This window comes from Xyrauchen texanus, chromosome 2, assembly GCF_025860055.1.
Source record: "Xyrauchen texanus isolate HMW12.3.18 chromosome 2, RBS_HiC_50CHRs, whole genome shotgun sequence".
Lineage (NCBI taxonomy): Eukaryota > Metazoa > Chordata > Actinopteri > Cypriniformes > Catostomidae > Xyrauchen > Xyrauchen texanus.
The window spans coordinates 14,640,310-14,657,512 of record NC_068277.1 but is presented as its reverse complement, the minus strand read 5'-3'; the positions used below and the strand labels follow the sequence as shown (position 1 = coordinate 14,657,512).

Here is a 17,203-nt window from a genome sequence, read left to right as displayed (position 1 = left end):
CAAATTGCTTCACATTTAATCATTAACAAAACCACATAGCAATATTTTCTTTACTGTAGAGTAAACAAAAGATATACTGTATGCAGAGTAAAGAAAAAATATATGCAAAGAAACTTGAAACGGCATCTAAAAAATGCAGTGCTCCTGTGGGAGATGCTAAAAATTTAGCCAAACATGGTGCAGTGGTCAAAGACATCCATCTAGTGAATGTTTACCTGGAATACATTTGAAAGTGCAAAAACACATTCATATGACAGCACTCTTTAAAGTTTTTCAAAGCAACCTATCTAAAAGGTAGTTCATTGTAGTTAAATGCTCACTTCATCCATTGCTGTTTGTTCACTGTGTTCTTAAGTATCCCAATGCTGTTTTACTGAGTAAGAAACCACTCCAAATGATTCGGTGAGAGAGCAGTCAGATGAATCGGACTGAATCATGAATCGATTCAGTCCGCTTTGCAAACCCATTTAGCTAATTCACTGAAAAGAACCGACTCAAAAGAACGATTAATTGCTAGCTTTGATTTTTGAATAGCCAACAGACATTTGGGACTCATGTCAGTTTTATCTGAAATACTCTGAGAGAAAATGTTTCTCAGGTCAGTCGGGACGCTCATGGTACTCTGAAGGCGCCACTGGTCACAACAAAAGTTGCAAGTTTACAATCTAAATTGTTTGTGATGAGATAAAAAAGGTAATCTCATTTATATTCATATATCTTTGTACGTCATGTTTACATGTACATTTTTGTACATTAGGATTGAAATCGAAACATACAATATCTATGTATTCACAGCATCTAAAATCCAAGCGCTTTTTTTTTGTGCATCTTTAGAGACATGCAATGTTATTATGTAATATTAATGTGTGTTTCACAAGACTATCAAGCCAATCAGCTCCTCCAATGTGTAATCGGGTAGCCAATCAACTTGTGTACTCGCTCTTTGCATTACATTTACATTACTCAGTTTGTAAGTAAGCCGATTTCACTGCAGTGTGCAGAGTTTTCTGTGAAAATGCTATTTTTCATAGTTGATTGTTGGGGCTTTTTCTTCTATTAGCATGCTTTTGGCCATGACACACAGTAGCTCGTCTTTATCAAGGTAAGCGGTAGCAAAATGTTTTACTTGCACACATTGCTATCTTAAGACATTCGTTTAAATAAATTCACACATAGCTGGGCTAAGTCACTAGTTAAATAAGCTCTGGGCCTTCAAGTTCAAGGTACATATTATGAGTCAAGTCAATAGCCATTTAAGCCATTCGGCCAAGCAGGCACAGACAAAAAAAAAAGATTAAGTTCATTAGCACTATGTAATTCGGCAAAGCAGGCCAAAGCACACTTAGCTAGCATACACTTGATGCAAATGAGTCTTCGGAGCAGCATCAGTGCACAAGTGTTGGTGGTGGATGTAACTGTTTAGGGTGTTGTGTTTGAGTTTTGTGTCATGCTTTGTGTTTTCATCAAATATGCAATTAGTTGTACAGTATATACATCTAATTGTGCAGCAACATTTCATACATGCTTGATGTAGCATGGCTTGTGTTTTTCCAAACTGTGCAGCAGAAGCATGTCCAAATACATAACTCAGTATGTCCCTGTATGTTCTAGCAGTAGTAAGTCTCCATACTTGCACAGCAGCGTAGCAGATCTAGTTCACTAAGACCAATAACCTATCAATATGTCATACCCACATTAACATGCTAAATCTTTCAGAGAGTTGCCATGACAGAAAGGTAAAAAGATTTTAAATTTCAAATGCTGCTGGGTATTGATCCACATTTTCTTAAAGAGACATTATTCAATGACAATTGCATTGCGTGTATCTCATCTTTGGATACACATTACATGTAACGAGTTAAACTGAGATCCTTTTACTGTGTTGAGAGTATCTTTTACAATTTAATTCTCAACACACAATGAAAGGATCTCGGTGCTTGACGTGAATTTGTTCGCATATGCAAGCCATTTACTTACATTATAGAAGGTTGCGCATAGAGTAAAAGAAAGATCTTTGGATTGTAAGAATCAATATCAGGATTATTCCAATAAAGATTTTGCTTAAGCCCTACCTTCATATACTAATGAGATAACACTGGGGGAAAAACAGGGTAGCATAAAATGTTACAAAGACATATGGACAATCGAACAGTGTAGTCTGATTTAAAAACAAATGACTTTTATCAGCTGGTTGTTTTAATGCATCATGAAAAGGACTCTTAAAGGCCAAAAAAGTTTATCTGTTTGAATAAGACTAACAAACTTAATAGGCTTCCACACTGCAAAAACACCACCACATAGGCATACATACTGCAATTCTTTAGTTTACATAACTGTCCAATCGACAAAAAAAACTACTGCCAAAAAGGACACAAAAATGATCACAATGTGATTCACATTCATCTTAATATTTGCCAAAGGACAAAAAAGTTGAGGACTCAGGTTAGTGGTCTTTATAAATACCTTAGTGATTCATCATGTAAAGAGGACTGACAACCAATAGCATATTAAATTAATGAACTCCCAATCCGTGTCAGGACCTTTGCTGAAAGTTTAGCTTAATTTGACATGCCATGCCCCGTGCCTGGATCCCCCCACTGGGACTGAAAACTGCAAGAGTTTGGTGCTTAAATGTACAAGTTTATCTGTTTGCATAAGACTAACGAATTTAATAGGCTTCCACACTGCAAAACGCCACCACATAGGCATACATACTGAATTTCTTTAGTTTACATAACTATCCTATCAACAAAACAACTCCTGCCAAAAAGGACACAAAAATGTTCACAACGTGAGTTGTGATTCACATTCATGTTAATATTTGCCAAAGGACAAAAAAGTTGGGGACTCAGGTTGGGTGGTCTTTATAAACCCCTTAGTGATTCATCATTTAATGGGGGCTGACAACCAACGGCATATTAAATTAATTAACTCCCACTCCATGTCATGACCTTGGCCGAAAGTTTGGCTTAATTTGACATGCCATGCCCATGCCCGGATCCCCCCACCGGGACTGAAAACTGCAAGTTTTGTGCTTACAACAGCGTCTGGTGCCCTCTTAAAAAGGAAACACCATCATTAGCCCTCATTACAATCTCTTTATAAAGATGCCTTCCCACCCACATAATGACATGTAGACCCTGGCCTCGGTGGTCCCCACAGCACAATGTACAAGCTCTAATTACTGGCCTTTTGTTGAGGTAAGTCCATTTTGACACATCTCTCTGTGTGTCTGACTGCAGTAAGGGAGAGCACCAATTACACACAACATGTCCCTGTGTTTTAAGGATACACACCAAAATACTAGCACTACTTTAGAGACAAAACAAAAAGAATGCAAATTTCAGGGAAAAGGAAAAAGAGAAACTTCACAAACAGACGTGATATATTTACATTACCATTAGCATGTCACTGGTGACGGAGTTGGCCAGGTCTGAGACAGAAGAGTTGGCGTCTGTCCGACGGTTGCTCTCATCGGGGGTTTGGCCCTTAGGGCTGCTGCCGGGTTTGTTACCAGCGGTTCTGGGGGGGGGAAAAAAATTGTCACCAGAGCAGTTTGTTTCAGCAGACTGTAAATTTGTTTGACTTAAGTTCCAACATGTCACTTATGAGGTTCCATATCAGTTATGATGGTACCTTAAGGACAACTGCCTATAGGTAGTAGACAACAAGGCAGATAACAGAGCCCTAGTCATGTCAGGTTTTGGTACAGGCTGAACTTTGACCACACTGGGAAGCTAAACATAGTGCCATAGTTGTAATACATGGACATTACAATTCTGGGGAGATAAATGATAAATGCAAGAGTTAGAACCTCACATTAGAGTGAAACAAACAATACAACTTCTTTGTGACTGAGATTAAAATGCAGTGAACAAAGAACAGACCAGGAGAGGCTGCTGAAAGAAGTGCAGCATGACATTCACTATTTATTCAGGTCAGAACAGTGAGAAGATAAAAGGATGGAAAGCCAGTGAGATAAAACATTGAGGTTTTTTTCTTCTTCCATTAAAGGTGCAGTATGTAAGATTCAGAAACCCTTGTTATTAATGACACCTGTGGCTGTTAAGTGAACTGTAGCCAGCTATCTGTTGCTCGTGCTCGCACTCGTGCACACACTCCATAGGGATACGAGCGAGCATTGACCAAAACAATGACACAACGTACAAAGAACGTGATTCACCGACAACATACTGACAGATGAGGTAGTACAATTAAAATGACACAGCTATGATAGTTTTACCACAAACTTTGAGACTGCATATTATATTTGACTCTCAAGTGCTGGAACAGTGCTAAAACTAAGTGTGGATATAGGTCTGACTATGTGAGACTGTAGTTTGAAGTAATCACTTTATGATACATTGACTGCATTTATAGGATAGCCTGTCGGCATTAGCTAGCTAGCCATCTTTATCAATAGCTGTTAGCTAAATTTGGTGGATGATGACAGTAGCTGTTATAATAGTCAGTAAATTATAAATATGTTGACACAATTCAGTATTGATGTGATTCCGTCACAACTGTCATTTTGATATATCGATGTGCTATTGCTTTATAATAATAGAATATATATTTTTTCTGTAACCAAGTTACGTTACACTAATGAATGGAGCATTTTGTATTATCTTGAAAATTGTCTAGCATTCATTTAATATATTATTGTAGTTTACCTTGCAGAATAATTACAGATTAACATTGACATTAACCTGATTTTTAGTATAAAGAGAAGAACGTTGAAATTATTTTAAAATTACGAAGCAAGGTAGCTTGCAATTCATCAACGTTAGCAGGCAAGATCAAGTTCAAGCTTACTTGTCCAATAAGAAGAATGCCAATTCAGGGTCGGTTTAGATCTCCAAATCTGAATGAAGGTTCCTCCAGGAATCAAATGCCCTGCCGATATTCAATCTAGTTTTCGCTCGACCACGATCCAGACAGGATGCAGTACATAATTATTATTATTTATTTTTTTGACTTACTCTGAGTTTGTGTAGGAGTCAGTGTTTTGCTGGGAGCCAGACGTTTGCTGGATTCCATCTCTAAGATGACACTACCTAGTGATGCAGACTGTCTGTTGACACTGTTGAATAGCGGATGAGAAGCTATTACTGTCTGAGGCAAGGCTCTCGGGAGCGTGCAAAAACATCACATCCTTTGGCAAATAAAAAGGCGAATATTACATGAAAAATTTTACATATTGCATCTTTAAAGAATGTTTGAATCAACAGGAAGTGAAACTAAAATTACACATCAAATAGATGCCAATGCACAAGAATAGTTATTATCAGAGGAAAAGAGCATAACACATTCATTTTGAAGAGAGATGAGTCAGATAAACAAGCAGTTGGCACATGTGCTTCATCAAGTTGAGCCTTGATGGTCATGCAGGCTAAGTATATTCGAGTTCGAGTGTATTGTAACTTTGCAAATTTATTAAAAAGTAAAAACTTAAATATCACATTGACATAAGTGTTCAGACCCTTTGCTATGACATATAAAATTTAGCTCAGGTGCATCAAATTACTCTGGATCATCTATGGGAAGTTTCTACACTTTAATTGGAGTCCACCTGTAGCAAATTCAATTGATTGGACATGATTTGGAAAGGCACACACCTGTCTATATAAGGTCTCACAGCTGAAAATGCATATCAGAGAAAAAACAAAGCCATTAGGTCAGAGAAACTGCCAGCAGAGATCAGAGACAAGATTGTGTCGAGGCAATTACCTGGGGAAGGCTACAAATTTTTTTCGGCTGCATTGAACGTTCCCAAGAGCACAGTGGCCTCCATAATTCTTAAATGGAACAACCTTGAGTCTTCCTAGAGCTAGCTGTCTGGCCAAACTGAGCAATCGGAGGAGAAGGGCCTTGGTAAGAGAGGTGACCAGGAACCTGATGGTCACTCTAGTTGAGCTCCACAGATCTAGGATTTATGGCAGAGTGTACAGATGTGAACCTCTCCTCAGTGCAAGACACATAAAATGTGCACCTAAATGACTCTCAGACTGTGAGAAACAAGATTCTCTGGTCTGATGAAACAAAGATTGAACTGTTTGGCCTCAATTCCAAGCATCATATCTGGAGGAAACCAGGCACCGCTCATCACCTGTGCTGTTCCATCCCAACGGTCAAGAGTGTTTTTCCCAGGAATTGTACTTTTTTAAGTACTTTAAAAATGGCATTCATTTACTTGTTCTTGAGTACATTTTAAGTGCTGTAACTGTACTTTTACTGCACTATTTTCTCTCCATCTGTGTTCGCTACTTCCCTTTCCTGATTTTATTTTGAGCCATCAATGTCATTGGCTACGAGAGTTTCATGACTCCTGTTAAATCAAATCATGCATGGAAAACTTGAACGGCAGCTGTATGGCGCTAACTGCAATGGATGTGGAGGATGCCTCAAGCAGCAGTTCAACATCAACACCTGAACATCCATGGCCGCACCTGAAAGGGATTTTCGCAGTGAAGAATGCCAATTGCTTGAGATTGTCATGTGAGTTTATCTTGCTCAAGCCTGTTGACATATAAGCATTAATTCTTGCTCTAATTTGAAGAAACATATCAAGGTAAATTCATAATTCTGCTTACTAGATCTATAACATAGTCTGTAAATGAGAGATTATTGGGTTGCTGTGAGAGATTTATGTAATATTAGCAATATGGCTGGGAGATAAAATTACCTCGATATTAATCAGAAAACAAAATCCTCTATATCGATGAGTAATTTTCTATATTAAGACCAGGTGTTCTCATTACATTGATCGCAATAGCAAGAAAACCACTGGTTGATTTCGGTAAAATCTAAAAGATTTACTTTTTATTCCCTCGCATCTGTAGTTGCGCACTTTTTGACTGACATGCGGCTTATGTATTTGCACTGCGCTTTCCATGAGTGTGCTCGCGCTAAAGCGTATACACACCTAAATGGTCAAATACACTGCATAATTCCTCATTATTGTAAAGTGAACATAAACAGTGGGACAAAAAGTGGATAGTGTAAATGTAAGTAATAGACCTATTTACCATTAAAAGGCTGTTAATCAAACAACAATAACAAGAAATCGAGCCAAACACTCACTGCTTTTGACTGAATAACTTTAGTAGTTTTAATAGTATTCATGTAATATAATAAAACAGTGACATTTCAATAATAATTTGTTTCAATAATATTGTAAATTTTTTAATAATACCAACCCCTGATGTAGAGAGTGTGTTAATTTGAACAGAAAATTACCAGGAATATAAAATCTTTTAGAATTATGCTCAGACTTTAACCTTTGTAGAGCAATACTTCAGACAGAATTTTCCCACCATTGTGCATCATGCATTAGAATGAGAACACAACTATTTCTGGGCTTAAAAGCTACAATAACTAAATCAATGTGCAACATTGTACCTAAAAGGGATACAACATGACCCCCACCAGGAGTGGGTGTGGCGTAGTGGGCTAAAGCACATAACTGTAATCAGAAAGTTGTCGGTTCGATCCCCACAGGGGTTGCTCCGGGGGACTGTCCCTGTAATAAGTGTAAGTGTAAGTCGCTTTGGATAAAAAGCGTCTGCCAAATGCATAAATGTAAATGTACTTAAAGCCTGATGTGGCCCCTGAACCAAAAAACTTTGCCCATCCCTGCTCTTTACCCCTCTACTGTATTGTGAAGGACGGGGTCATGCCAAGTGACAATATTTTTCTGCTTTTTTGCATTTTTTAGCATTCTTTGCATTGTTTTATGTGCAACATGAACTCGCTCTGTCTGCATTAAGGGCAATTTAGCCCTGTAAAAAACAACTGTTTGGTCGGGAAAGAAGGACGCTGGGACCCGGCTGAGTAGTGATAAAAATGAACTGGCACATGGCAGCGGTTCCTCCGTCCCCAGGTGGCCGGCAACGGCTCCTCCGCTTCCTGGCAGCGGTTCCTCTGCTTCCTGGGGGACGGCAGAGACCCCTCTGTCCCCTGGTTGATGGCAACGACTCCTCTGTCCCCTGGGGGACGGCAATGAATCCTCCACCCTCTGGTTGACAGCAGCGGCGAATTCTCTCAGACTGTGTGCTCTTCTTTCTTCCCGGGTTTCGGTTTTTCTCTGGAGAAACCTGAAAAGGGCAGTCCAACAACAGTACCTATCCAACCTGACAGAGCTTGAGAGGATCTGCAGAGAAGAATGGCAGAAAGTCCCCAAATCCAGGTGTGCACCAGTTTTTGGCAGTCCAGGTAAATCAGCTTTTATTCAAGCTTTCAGCTTTACAGACAAAGAATAGGCTTTACAGCCTCATAAACAAAGAGCAGGCTTTTCAGCCTCATGCAACACAAAACAGGCTTTCAGATACAGATATGACTTTTTAGCTTCACGCAACTGTCTCTATATCACTGCTGTTCTTGCGGCATTTTCAAGCCCATCTCCATCGTCACTGTAATGAGAAACAGGTGTTACGCATAATACATCACCAGGTGATGGCTCTCTACCTCTCTTCCAAGTGACAGACACACGACCACGTCCCGCTCCACAAGACCCTACACATAAACTGATTTTAATGTATTTTTTTCATACATTTTTGGGAAATCAGATACATGTAGATAAGTGATGTATTTTAAAAGTTGGCAGTGAAAAAGAACATTTTTGGAGGATAACGGTTTTATTCATTCTTACTGGCAAACAACAATAAAAGAGAATGTGAATTACAGTATGTACAGTATGCAACATTTTGAAATTGCAGAATACAGTGTTTATTATAAGGGAGCATAGTTATCACAACTCAGTATTCAATACTCATAGTACTTTTAAATTAGCTACTCTTTTACTCTTACTTGAGTAGTTTTTTGGATGTAACAGTACTTTTACTTGAGTATGATTTTTCAGTACTCTTTCAACCCCTGGTTATGTCTAAAGTGAACGTAAACAATGGGATTAAAAGCAGATTTGTATCAAAATGTCAGACTTGAAATCTACATTAACCAAATAGAGCACTATTATAAAAAGGCTATTAATCAAACACCAATAACGACAAAACCACTCACTGCTTTTGGCTGAACAACTTTAGTAGCTGTAAATGTATTAATGCAATATAATACTGCCCTACAAAGGCAAAACGCCGTAACATCATGTTTGGTCAAAAATGAGTTAATGTCATTTTTGGGGTATTCAAGACCTCCTTTATCATGTGAATAAATATCGTGAGTCAATTTGATTGTTTTAACGAGAAATTAAAGGGCTATGACAACCGTAACATCCAAAACCATACGAGAAACCACAGCAGAACGCCGTAACAGTTGTTACGGCTCTTAGCCTTTGTTCCGGCACGCTGAAGTTGAGTTAAGGTGTTCTGACTTTGTTTCGCCTGGCATCAAGAGAGATGTTACGGTGCCACTGTGATGTTACTGTACTCTGGCTTTGTCATACTGTCAAAGATTATTGCTCTTTTATTGTCACCAAACCGCGTAACATACACACGACACATCTTTGAACTAAATTGTAGACTGCCGACTGCTTGTTTGTATTATTACTCTGTGATAGCGATGTGATAGGGCGATGGTTCAGATCTGTCAATGTCAGTGACTGCCCGGAGCTTGCTAAATTTAATCTGTGTCACGTAAATTAGCGCTAGCGCTAACGTTGACGCTGACACTCGCCTCACATCAGATGCTGAAAACCAAATATTAAATACAGAGGCATCCTACCTTTCCATGCAATCCGATATAATCCATAGAAGATATAATCCATAGCAATGCACGTCATCTGCTGTATCCACAACAATCCATACGTGTTTGAGCCATATTTCCTTCTTGCAGGTGTTCACGTCAGATTTTACAGCTGGTTATCGCTAACGTCCGTACAAAGTAGGCTAACCTAAATAGTAAAAGTAATTCCAACTTTTTTTCGGTATACTCTGTCTATATTATCTCAGAATTAAAAAGTAGTAATCCAAGTCGAGTTCAGTTGACTGAGCATCTTGAGCAGTTTGGACTTCAAAGTTTAACCCTTTAACTGTCACCCCTCCCCCTTTTTTCGCATAGACATGAAAATCACTATCCAAACTTAATGGTTGTATTTCAAGAATGCTTTGTCATATATACCTATGGACAAGTTGTGTTCCAAATTTTAGGTTAATATCTCAAAAAATTAGCTTTCAGTAAGATTTTATTTGGAGCAGTAAAAAACTTGGAATGAGCAGTCTCTAATCTCTAATGTATTGGTCCAATGTTTAATTAATTATTACTCTATATCTTGCATTTAAATACATATACCTTTGTATTCAATTATAATTAAATTATCTTTATTGTGAAAATATTTATTGTATTTATTCATACTGTACATACTGTACTGCAAAGTAACTTATCTGTTATACTGTTTAACTGTGTTAGTGTTGCCGCACTATCCTGATCATTATAGCACTAAATAGGAACAACCAAAGGTTTTCTATATAATTTAAAACAAATGCCATGATGACTAGACCTTGGTTAGGTGTTCTTATAATGGATGTAAGTATGGTGAACAGCAAGTAAATATTGATTATATGTCAGTTACGGCCTTTTGCCTTTGCATGACTCCTGATTTTTGGCACATGATACAAAGGCAGAGTACATTAACTGCCAAACAAGGGTCAAAGGTCAATTTTGAGCTCAAGATTTTTTGCATACAAACATTTCTTCAGTATAGCAACTAGTTGTGAAATTGTTTTCTCAGTTTCACACTCTAGTGAGTTAAGGTCTTTTGCTTTTGCAGGGCAGAATAAAACAGAGACATTTTAATGATAATATTTCAAAATACCGACCCCTGATGAAGAGAGTGTGTTAATTTAAACAATATATTTCTAGTGAAGTAGAGATGATAAAATTATTTATAATTATGCTCAGCCTTTATCACATTTTTCTAATGCCTGATAGAAAAGTAGAGCAATACTTCAGGCAGAATTTTCCCATCTGTCACAAATACACTTCAGAAAATTGTGCATTATGCATTAGATTGAGTACACAATTATTTCTATTTCTGGGCTTAAAAGAACTAAACCAGTGTGGACCATTGTATCTCAAAAGGAATATAATGTGACCCCCCATGTACTTGAAGCCCGATGTGGCCCCTGTACCAAAAAACTTTGCCCACCCCTGCTCTATACCACCTCTATTGTGTGGGATGTGACATACCAAGTGAGTGTATTTTTTGCTTTCTTACCTTTTTTGCATTATTTTCATTGTTTTGAACATAATGTTTTACGCGCTACAATAACACTCTGTCGCCATTAAGACCAATTTAGACCCTACACCTAAACTAATTTTATTGTACTTGTTTCACACATTATGATTTTAAATGGTGACCAGTATATAAATAACTTTTTCATAATTCTTTCACGGTCTCCTTGTTGCAATTTTTTTTTAATCAGATACACACAAGTGATGTATTTTAAAAGTTGGCAGTCAAAAATACGAGAGGTTGAGAGGAGTTGGAGGATACCTAAATTTGTAATACTTTCTGACAAAAAGCCATAAAAGGCAATGTGATTTACAGTATTTAGGCAATGCAATTTTTTTTAAATTGCAGCATAATGTGTGTATTATAATGGGGCATATACTTTAGATTTCGCAACACAATACTCACTCACTACTCATGAGTACTTTAAATTAGCTACTTACTTGAATAGTTTTTAGGACAGGTACTTTTTATTCTACTCACACAAAATAGTAGGATTTTTCAGTACTCTTTCCACCCCTGCCAACGGTGAAGTGTGGTGGTGGTAGCATCATGCTGTTGGGGTGTTTTTCAGTGGCAGGGACTGGGGGACTGGTCAGGGTTGAATGAAAGCTCAATGCAGCAATATACAGAGATATCCTTTATGAAAACTTGTAAATGTCCTTGAGTGGCCCAGCCAGAATCCGGATATGAACCCAATCGAACATCTCTGGAGAGACCTGAAAATGTCTGTCCAACAACAGTCCCCATCCAACCTGACAGAGATTGAGAGGATCTGCAGAGAAGAATGGCAGAAAGTCCCCAAATCCAGGTGTGCAAAGCTTGTCACATCATACCCAAAAAGACATCAGGCTGACACCACTGCCAAAGTTGCTTCAACTAAGTACTGAGTTAAGGGTCTGAATACTTATGTCAATGTAATATTTCAGTTTTTATTTTTAATAAAAGTTATCAAAAATGAGCAATGACCAAATTCTTAGGAAAATAGCAAATTTCACTTCATTTACATACAATACACCCACAGTTTACACGCTAACATCCACAGTAGCGCAATGGACTGGGAAGGGGAGTGACAGTCAGACTCATACACACACCCCCAAACAACCACCCGCATCCAGACACCTAAACATACACACAGTAGAATGGAAATGTCATAATTTCTATAAACACTGTCTGCATTTGTTTTAAAGGAATAGTTCACAAAAATGAAAATGTGCCATAATTTACTCTACATACCATCATTGTGTTACAAACCTGCATTATTTCTCCAGAGAAACACACAAAAAATTAGATGTTAACACATATCTGAGCTGCACTTTTCCATATCAGGAACGTGGATGGAGTTTTATACTGTCAAGATCCAAAAATGATAAAAATGCACAATGAAAGTATCATAAAAGTAGTCAATATGACTCATGCACTATATTCCAAGTCTTTTGAAGTCATATGATAACTTTGTGTGAACAACAGACTAAAATGTAGACATTATTCACTAATAATCGTGCATTTTTTTTTGTCCTTAATTTAGCTTTATACAGTACACAGTAAATCACCATATGCTTTCCTTGTACATGTTGTAAAACAAAAACTTGAACATTCTGCTTAACATCTCATTTTGAGTTTCATAGAAGACAGGAAATAACATGTGGTCAGTACAACATAGGGGTGAGTAAATAATGACAACATTTTTATTTTAACTATACTTTCATAAAGTTCCTGACAGAGTGATTTTCCCTTCATGCCGTAATGATGATCAAAATGACAGTAAATGTCTAAGGGGTTATCACGAACACAAAAGCTGATTAAGAAACCATCTTCTATATTCTGAGTGACAAGAGAAACCTGACACAAAACTATGTAAACCTCTGAATGTCATGCTGAATAAGTTTGGAGTAGAATGTAAAGATAAAGCAGTGTTTGTCTAGTATACACTAAAGCCCTATATGCAGTTAACTTGATCTGGATTTCTAAAATCAACACAAAACAATGTTTGATTTAATCAAACTAATAACCCATGAGAGGTTGTGCTAAAATCACTGTAAGGCATGTTCAGAGTGGCTTGGTAATGTTACTTTTAGATTGTCTGAGACACATATTTAGCTGCACCTTAGCATGCTTATCCCAAGTCACTCCATAACATGTTACCTCCCACCATATCAATTATGCAATATCCAAGGTTTCCTGTGGATTTTTACATAAGCATGAGTGAGTACCCAAGGGCAATCAGGAATAGATGTGCCCTTTGTAAGCACCCATGCTTAAGGTTTTTTCTATGTAAAATTCTTCCATTGGTAGAAGATCAGGAGGTCATCGCAGCTATCATTGCATTACGTTTCCATCAGGGATTGTGTAAGCATCAGGTTTTAACCAGCGGACTTTGCTTTGGTTATAACCTTGTAACACATGTTTAACATGTTCTACTGTGACACCAAGGTCAAGACTGGAGCAAAAGCAAAACAAAATTATTGCATTCACATTTGTTTTCTTGGCAGGCAGTGTCTCACCAAAAAGACCTACAGGAGAGTGAATATTGTGTGGACAATTACATCAGGTAAAACAAAACACAGTCTGGGTCTTGATTGACGCATGTCTCTATCTGTGACAGTAGGCAGCCAGCAGAGAGACTATTTAAAACCTGCGTTGGTCACAATTCAAGAACAAATAAGATTTCAAACACAAATATTGTATACAGAACAGCTTTAGCAAATTAAAGGTCTGAATAGGCAAAGAAAGCCTTTCTATCGTGTTTCAGTAAAAACCATTTTTCATTTTCATATTTCAAGTAATTGAAGAAATTAAGCCTACATTATTTAACTTATTTAACTACTTTATTTTGTATTCTTTTAAATCAACCTGTGTAAGAAACAGAACGTCCCACCATGTATGTCGTGCTTTAAGCGAATACTGAGGTAAAGGAACACATTTTATGATACCGGTGCTCTCAGATTATACTGCTGATTTGACTACTTTTTTAGACTAATACTGCTGTTGTCCTTTGATCGTAATCTTGACCAACCGTTTTGGAGATTTTGGTCTTTCCCCATTCAAGTAGATAGGAGCTACACTTTCATGACTGGAAATAGCTTCCCAGGAGCATTCCAAAGATGGCCGCCAGTGGTCACGATAGAAGTTCCAATTTAAAAACATGAAGCGCCTGCATTGTAATCCATTCTGATTTCTAGCTGGTTGTGAATGCAAGAACACGTCTTGTGTGAATGGCCTCTAACACTCTCTTGCAATTGTGTAGTAAATGCAGTGTATTAGTTCTAACGCTCAGGAGTAATAAAGTAGATGAAGCCTAAAACACCCGAACATGGACATAAAGAGCATTTTTTGAACATCTTGGAAAATTTATTTTGACATCACACTTGGCTGGGAACTGACTGTGGAAGACCCCTTAAAGTTCCCCCAAAAATGAAAAATTCTGTTATAATTAATTTAACGTCACATTGTTCCAAACCCCTATGACACTTTGTTCCATGAAACCAAAAGCCAAATCTTTAAGTATCTTCACAAAGCTCCTTTACATACAACAACAGTTCATATTGACCATGTCTAACAATCTCCAAAACGCAGGTCACTGATGATATTCCCCTTTGCCAATGCTCTAAAAATGCTTCAGATTTTAAAATGGTGTGTTAATGCAACGCACCAGGTTTGATGTTACAGATGTCAAAAAAAAAAACATTGATTCTTAAACACATTTAAGCTCTAATATCCTATCCATCAAAATATGTGCACTAAATGGACTCTCTGCTTTTAGTGTCGGATAGATAAAGGAACATTGAGATCACTGATTTAATGTGAGACAAGGTTCTTCTGAGCTTCTGCAGGTGTCCACAATGACATCTAGAAAAAAAAACACCTCCATAAAACGGATAAGAGCGGACTCAAAAAGCTTTCCCAACATTGAAAGCACAATATACTGCTTGATGTTAAACTTATGTTACAGGTTTAAAAGGCACCTATTATGGAATTTTGAAAATTACCTTTCATGTAGTGTGTAACATAGATTTAAGTGAACAAAAACATCCTGCAAAGTTTTATATATGAAAGTGCACCGTAAAAAAAGTTATTGTCTCTCAAATGTAGGAGTCGACTCTGAGTCAATGTAATGAATCGTTTTTCCAACGAGTCATTTTCCTTTTCGTTGTGACGTCAAGACGAAAAATTATCAAATTGGCTGCGTGCGCAGACACCAGGGAAAACTTGAAAACATCATGTCGACAACAAGACGCTGTGTTCTGAAGTGCATATCAAAAGCGACTTTTTTTTCACTGCCCAGGGACGAGCATGTGAAGAATCAGTGGCTAGAGTTTATATTTACAACTATACCACACAAGTATAGCCTGAACCTTGTGCTGTGTTTGCGTCATTTTAATGACGATTGCTTTACGAACATGAATGCTTTCAAGTGTGAAGGAAGGTTCAGTACCAAGTTTATTTGGATCAGCTTCCTCCTCCGAATCACAGCTTGTAAGTATTATGAATAATTGTTGCTTTTATGTGTTTTTTAGCATGCTTAATAAGTATTTGTGTGTGGTGTGTAAGTTACGCTCAGCGCAGCTTCTAGGTATCCAGTGTCAATTCTTTTGAAATATGTGAAATGTTTGTCGATGTTATTGGAGTTGTCATAAAGAATAGAGCAATAACTTGTAGTAATGCAGTGCTTTACCAATATGTTTATGCGTTGGGCTAACGCAAACAATAACTGATTGGGTGTTTACCACCGAACTTTGGGCTATGATCGCTAACATAAATCAACTCAAATTCCTTCTCTGATTTAGATTTTTTTACTACAAAGCGGTGATGGGCGTTCTGTTTCCGACAATCTCTGCACAGAGTAAACCAATCACAACTGACTGGGTCATCTGACCAATCACCGAAGATAGGAGAAATATTTATGGCCTGTAAATTTCCTCAATTCATCTGCCATTGGAACAAAAAGTACATTTTGGACCCTGCTTGCGCCGGTTTAGAGATGTTCCAAATATATTTCAAAACCAAGACATTATCATGGAAAACGTAAAATGTGCTTGATAAACAATGTTACATCTCAGCAAATCACATTTGGGGACTCATAAAATGTTGTTTGAGGCAATATCTCCAAGTAGCCACCAATTATTAACTCAAGGGAACAACAAAACCACAGAGTAAATCCTAGCCATGCTCTATAAGTCTGCAATTATTGTCATCATTACATGCAATTCAGCCACACAGCATCCAGGCAATATCATTTCTCTAAAACAAATGACAGAAAGAGTGGGCACAAACTCTGTAAAGCATCATTAGAGAACCCAACACTCTTCTAATCAAGTTGATAATTGTGAGGATGGTGAAGAAGCGCTGGGTATATGTGTGGGAGGAAGTGTGTTGTTCAGAATAGTCAAGGTTTTGGTATAAACATACACAGCGTTTGGGATTTGGAATGGTGGATTCCTACTTATCTCTACAGCAGAATATTAAAACTGTATTTTTTGGCAACAAGCTAGAAACATGCCTGCTGGTTTTAGTGGTTAAAAATCAGTGAGATATTTTTAATGGACACTAGTCTTTGTCTTTCTAGTCTTCTATCACTTCCCAGAGAAGTACTTTATTGCTCAGAGTTTGATATTTATAGCTTAGAAGTTTTAATGGAGTCCTCAGTTTTGTTTCATGTAAACTTTCAACTTTGTCTCAGATGTTTCTGAGAAAGTTTCAATTAATCTCTCCATTTAATCATATTGTGTCAAGGAGAAACAATTGTGATATTTGTGTTTTATTTATTTATTTAAAGACAAAGAAGCGGCGTGCACTGTGCAAATGTGACAGATGGTTGCGTTGCAATAGTGGGGTTTCGCTATCCAACAGACTCCGGTGTTCCCCCAATGCACTTAAGCAAATACACACATTCTCACTCTTCAAAAACCTATAAGAATGCTACTTATGCATTAACATGGACATGTTAACATGTTCTCAAAGAGAGTGTGTTAAAGCACTTTTTCTTAACAGCCTTTATTCCCTTAAATGGCTTCATTC

At 37.6% G+C, this 17,203-nt stretch overlaps 1 protein-coding gene across 1 annotated transcript in view; it reads right to left on the bottom strand.

Moving 5' to 3' along the window:
* The window catches only part of syt7b (synaptotagmin VIIb), a 175,717-nt gene that overhangs the window by 16,103 nt on the left and 142,411 nt on the right, over positions 1–17,203 (bottom strand). Inside the window, exon 6 of the mRNA XM_052151998.1 lies at positions 3,399–3,522. Coding sequence (XP_052007958.1) covers positions 3,399–3,522 — 124 coding nt within the window. The remainder of the gene's footprint in view (positions 1–3,398; positions 3,523–17,203) is intronic.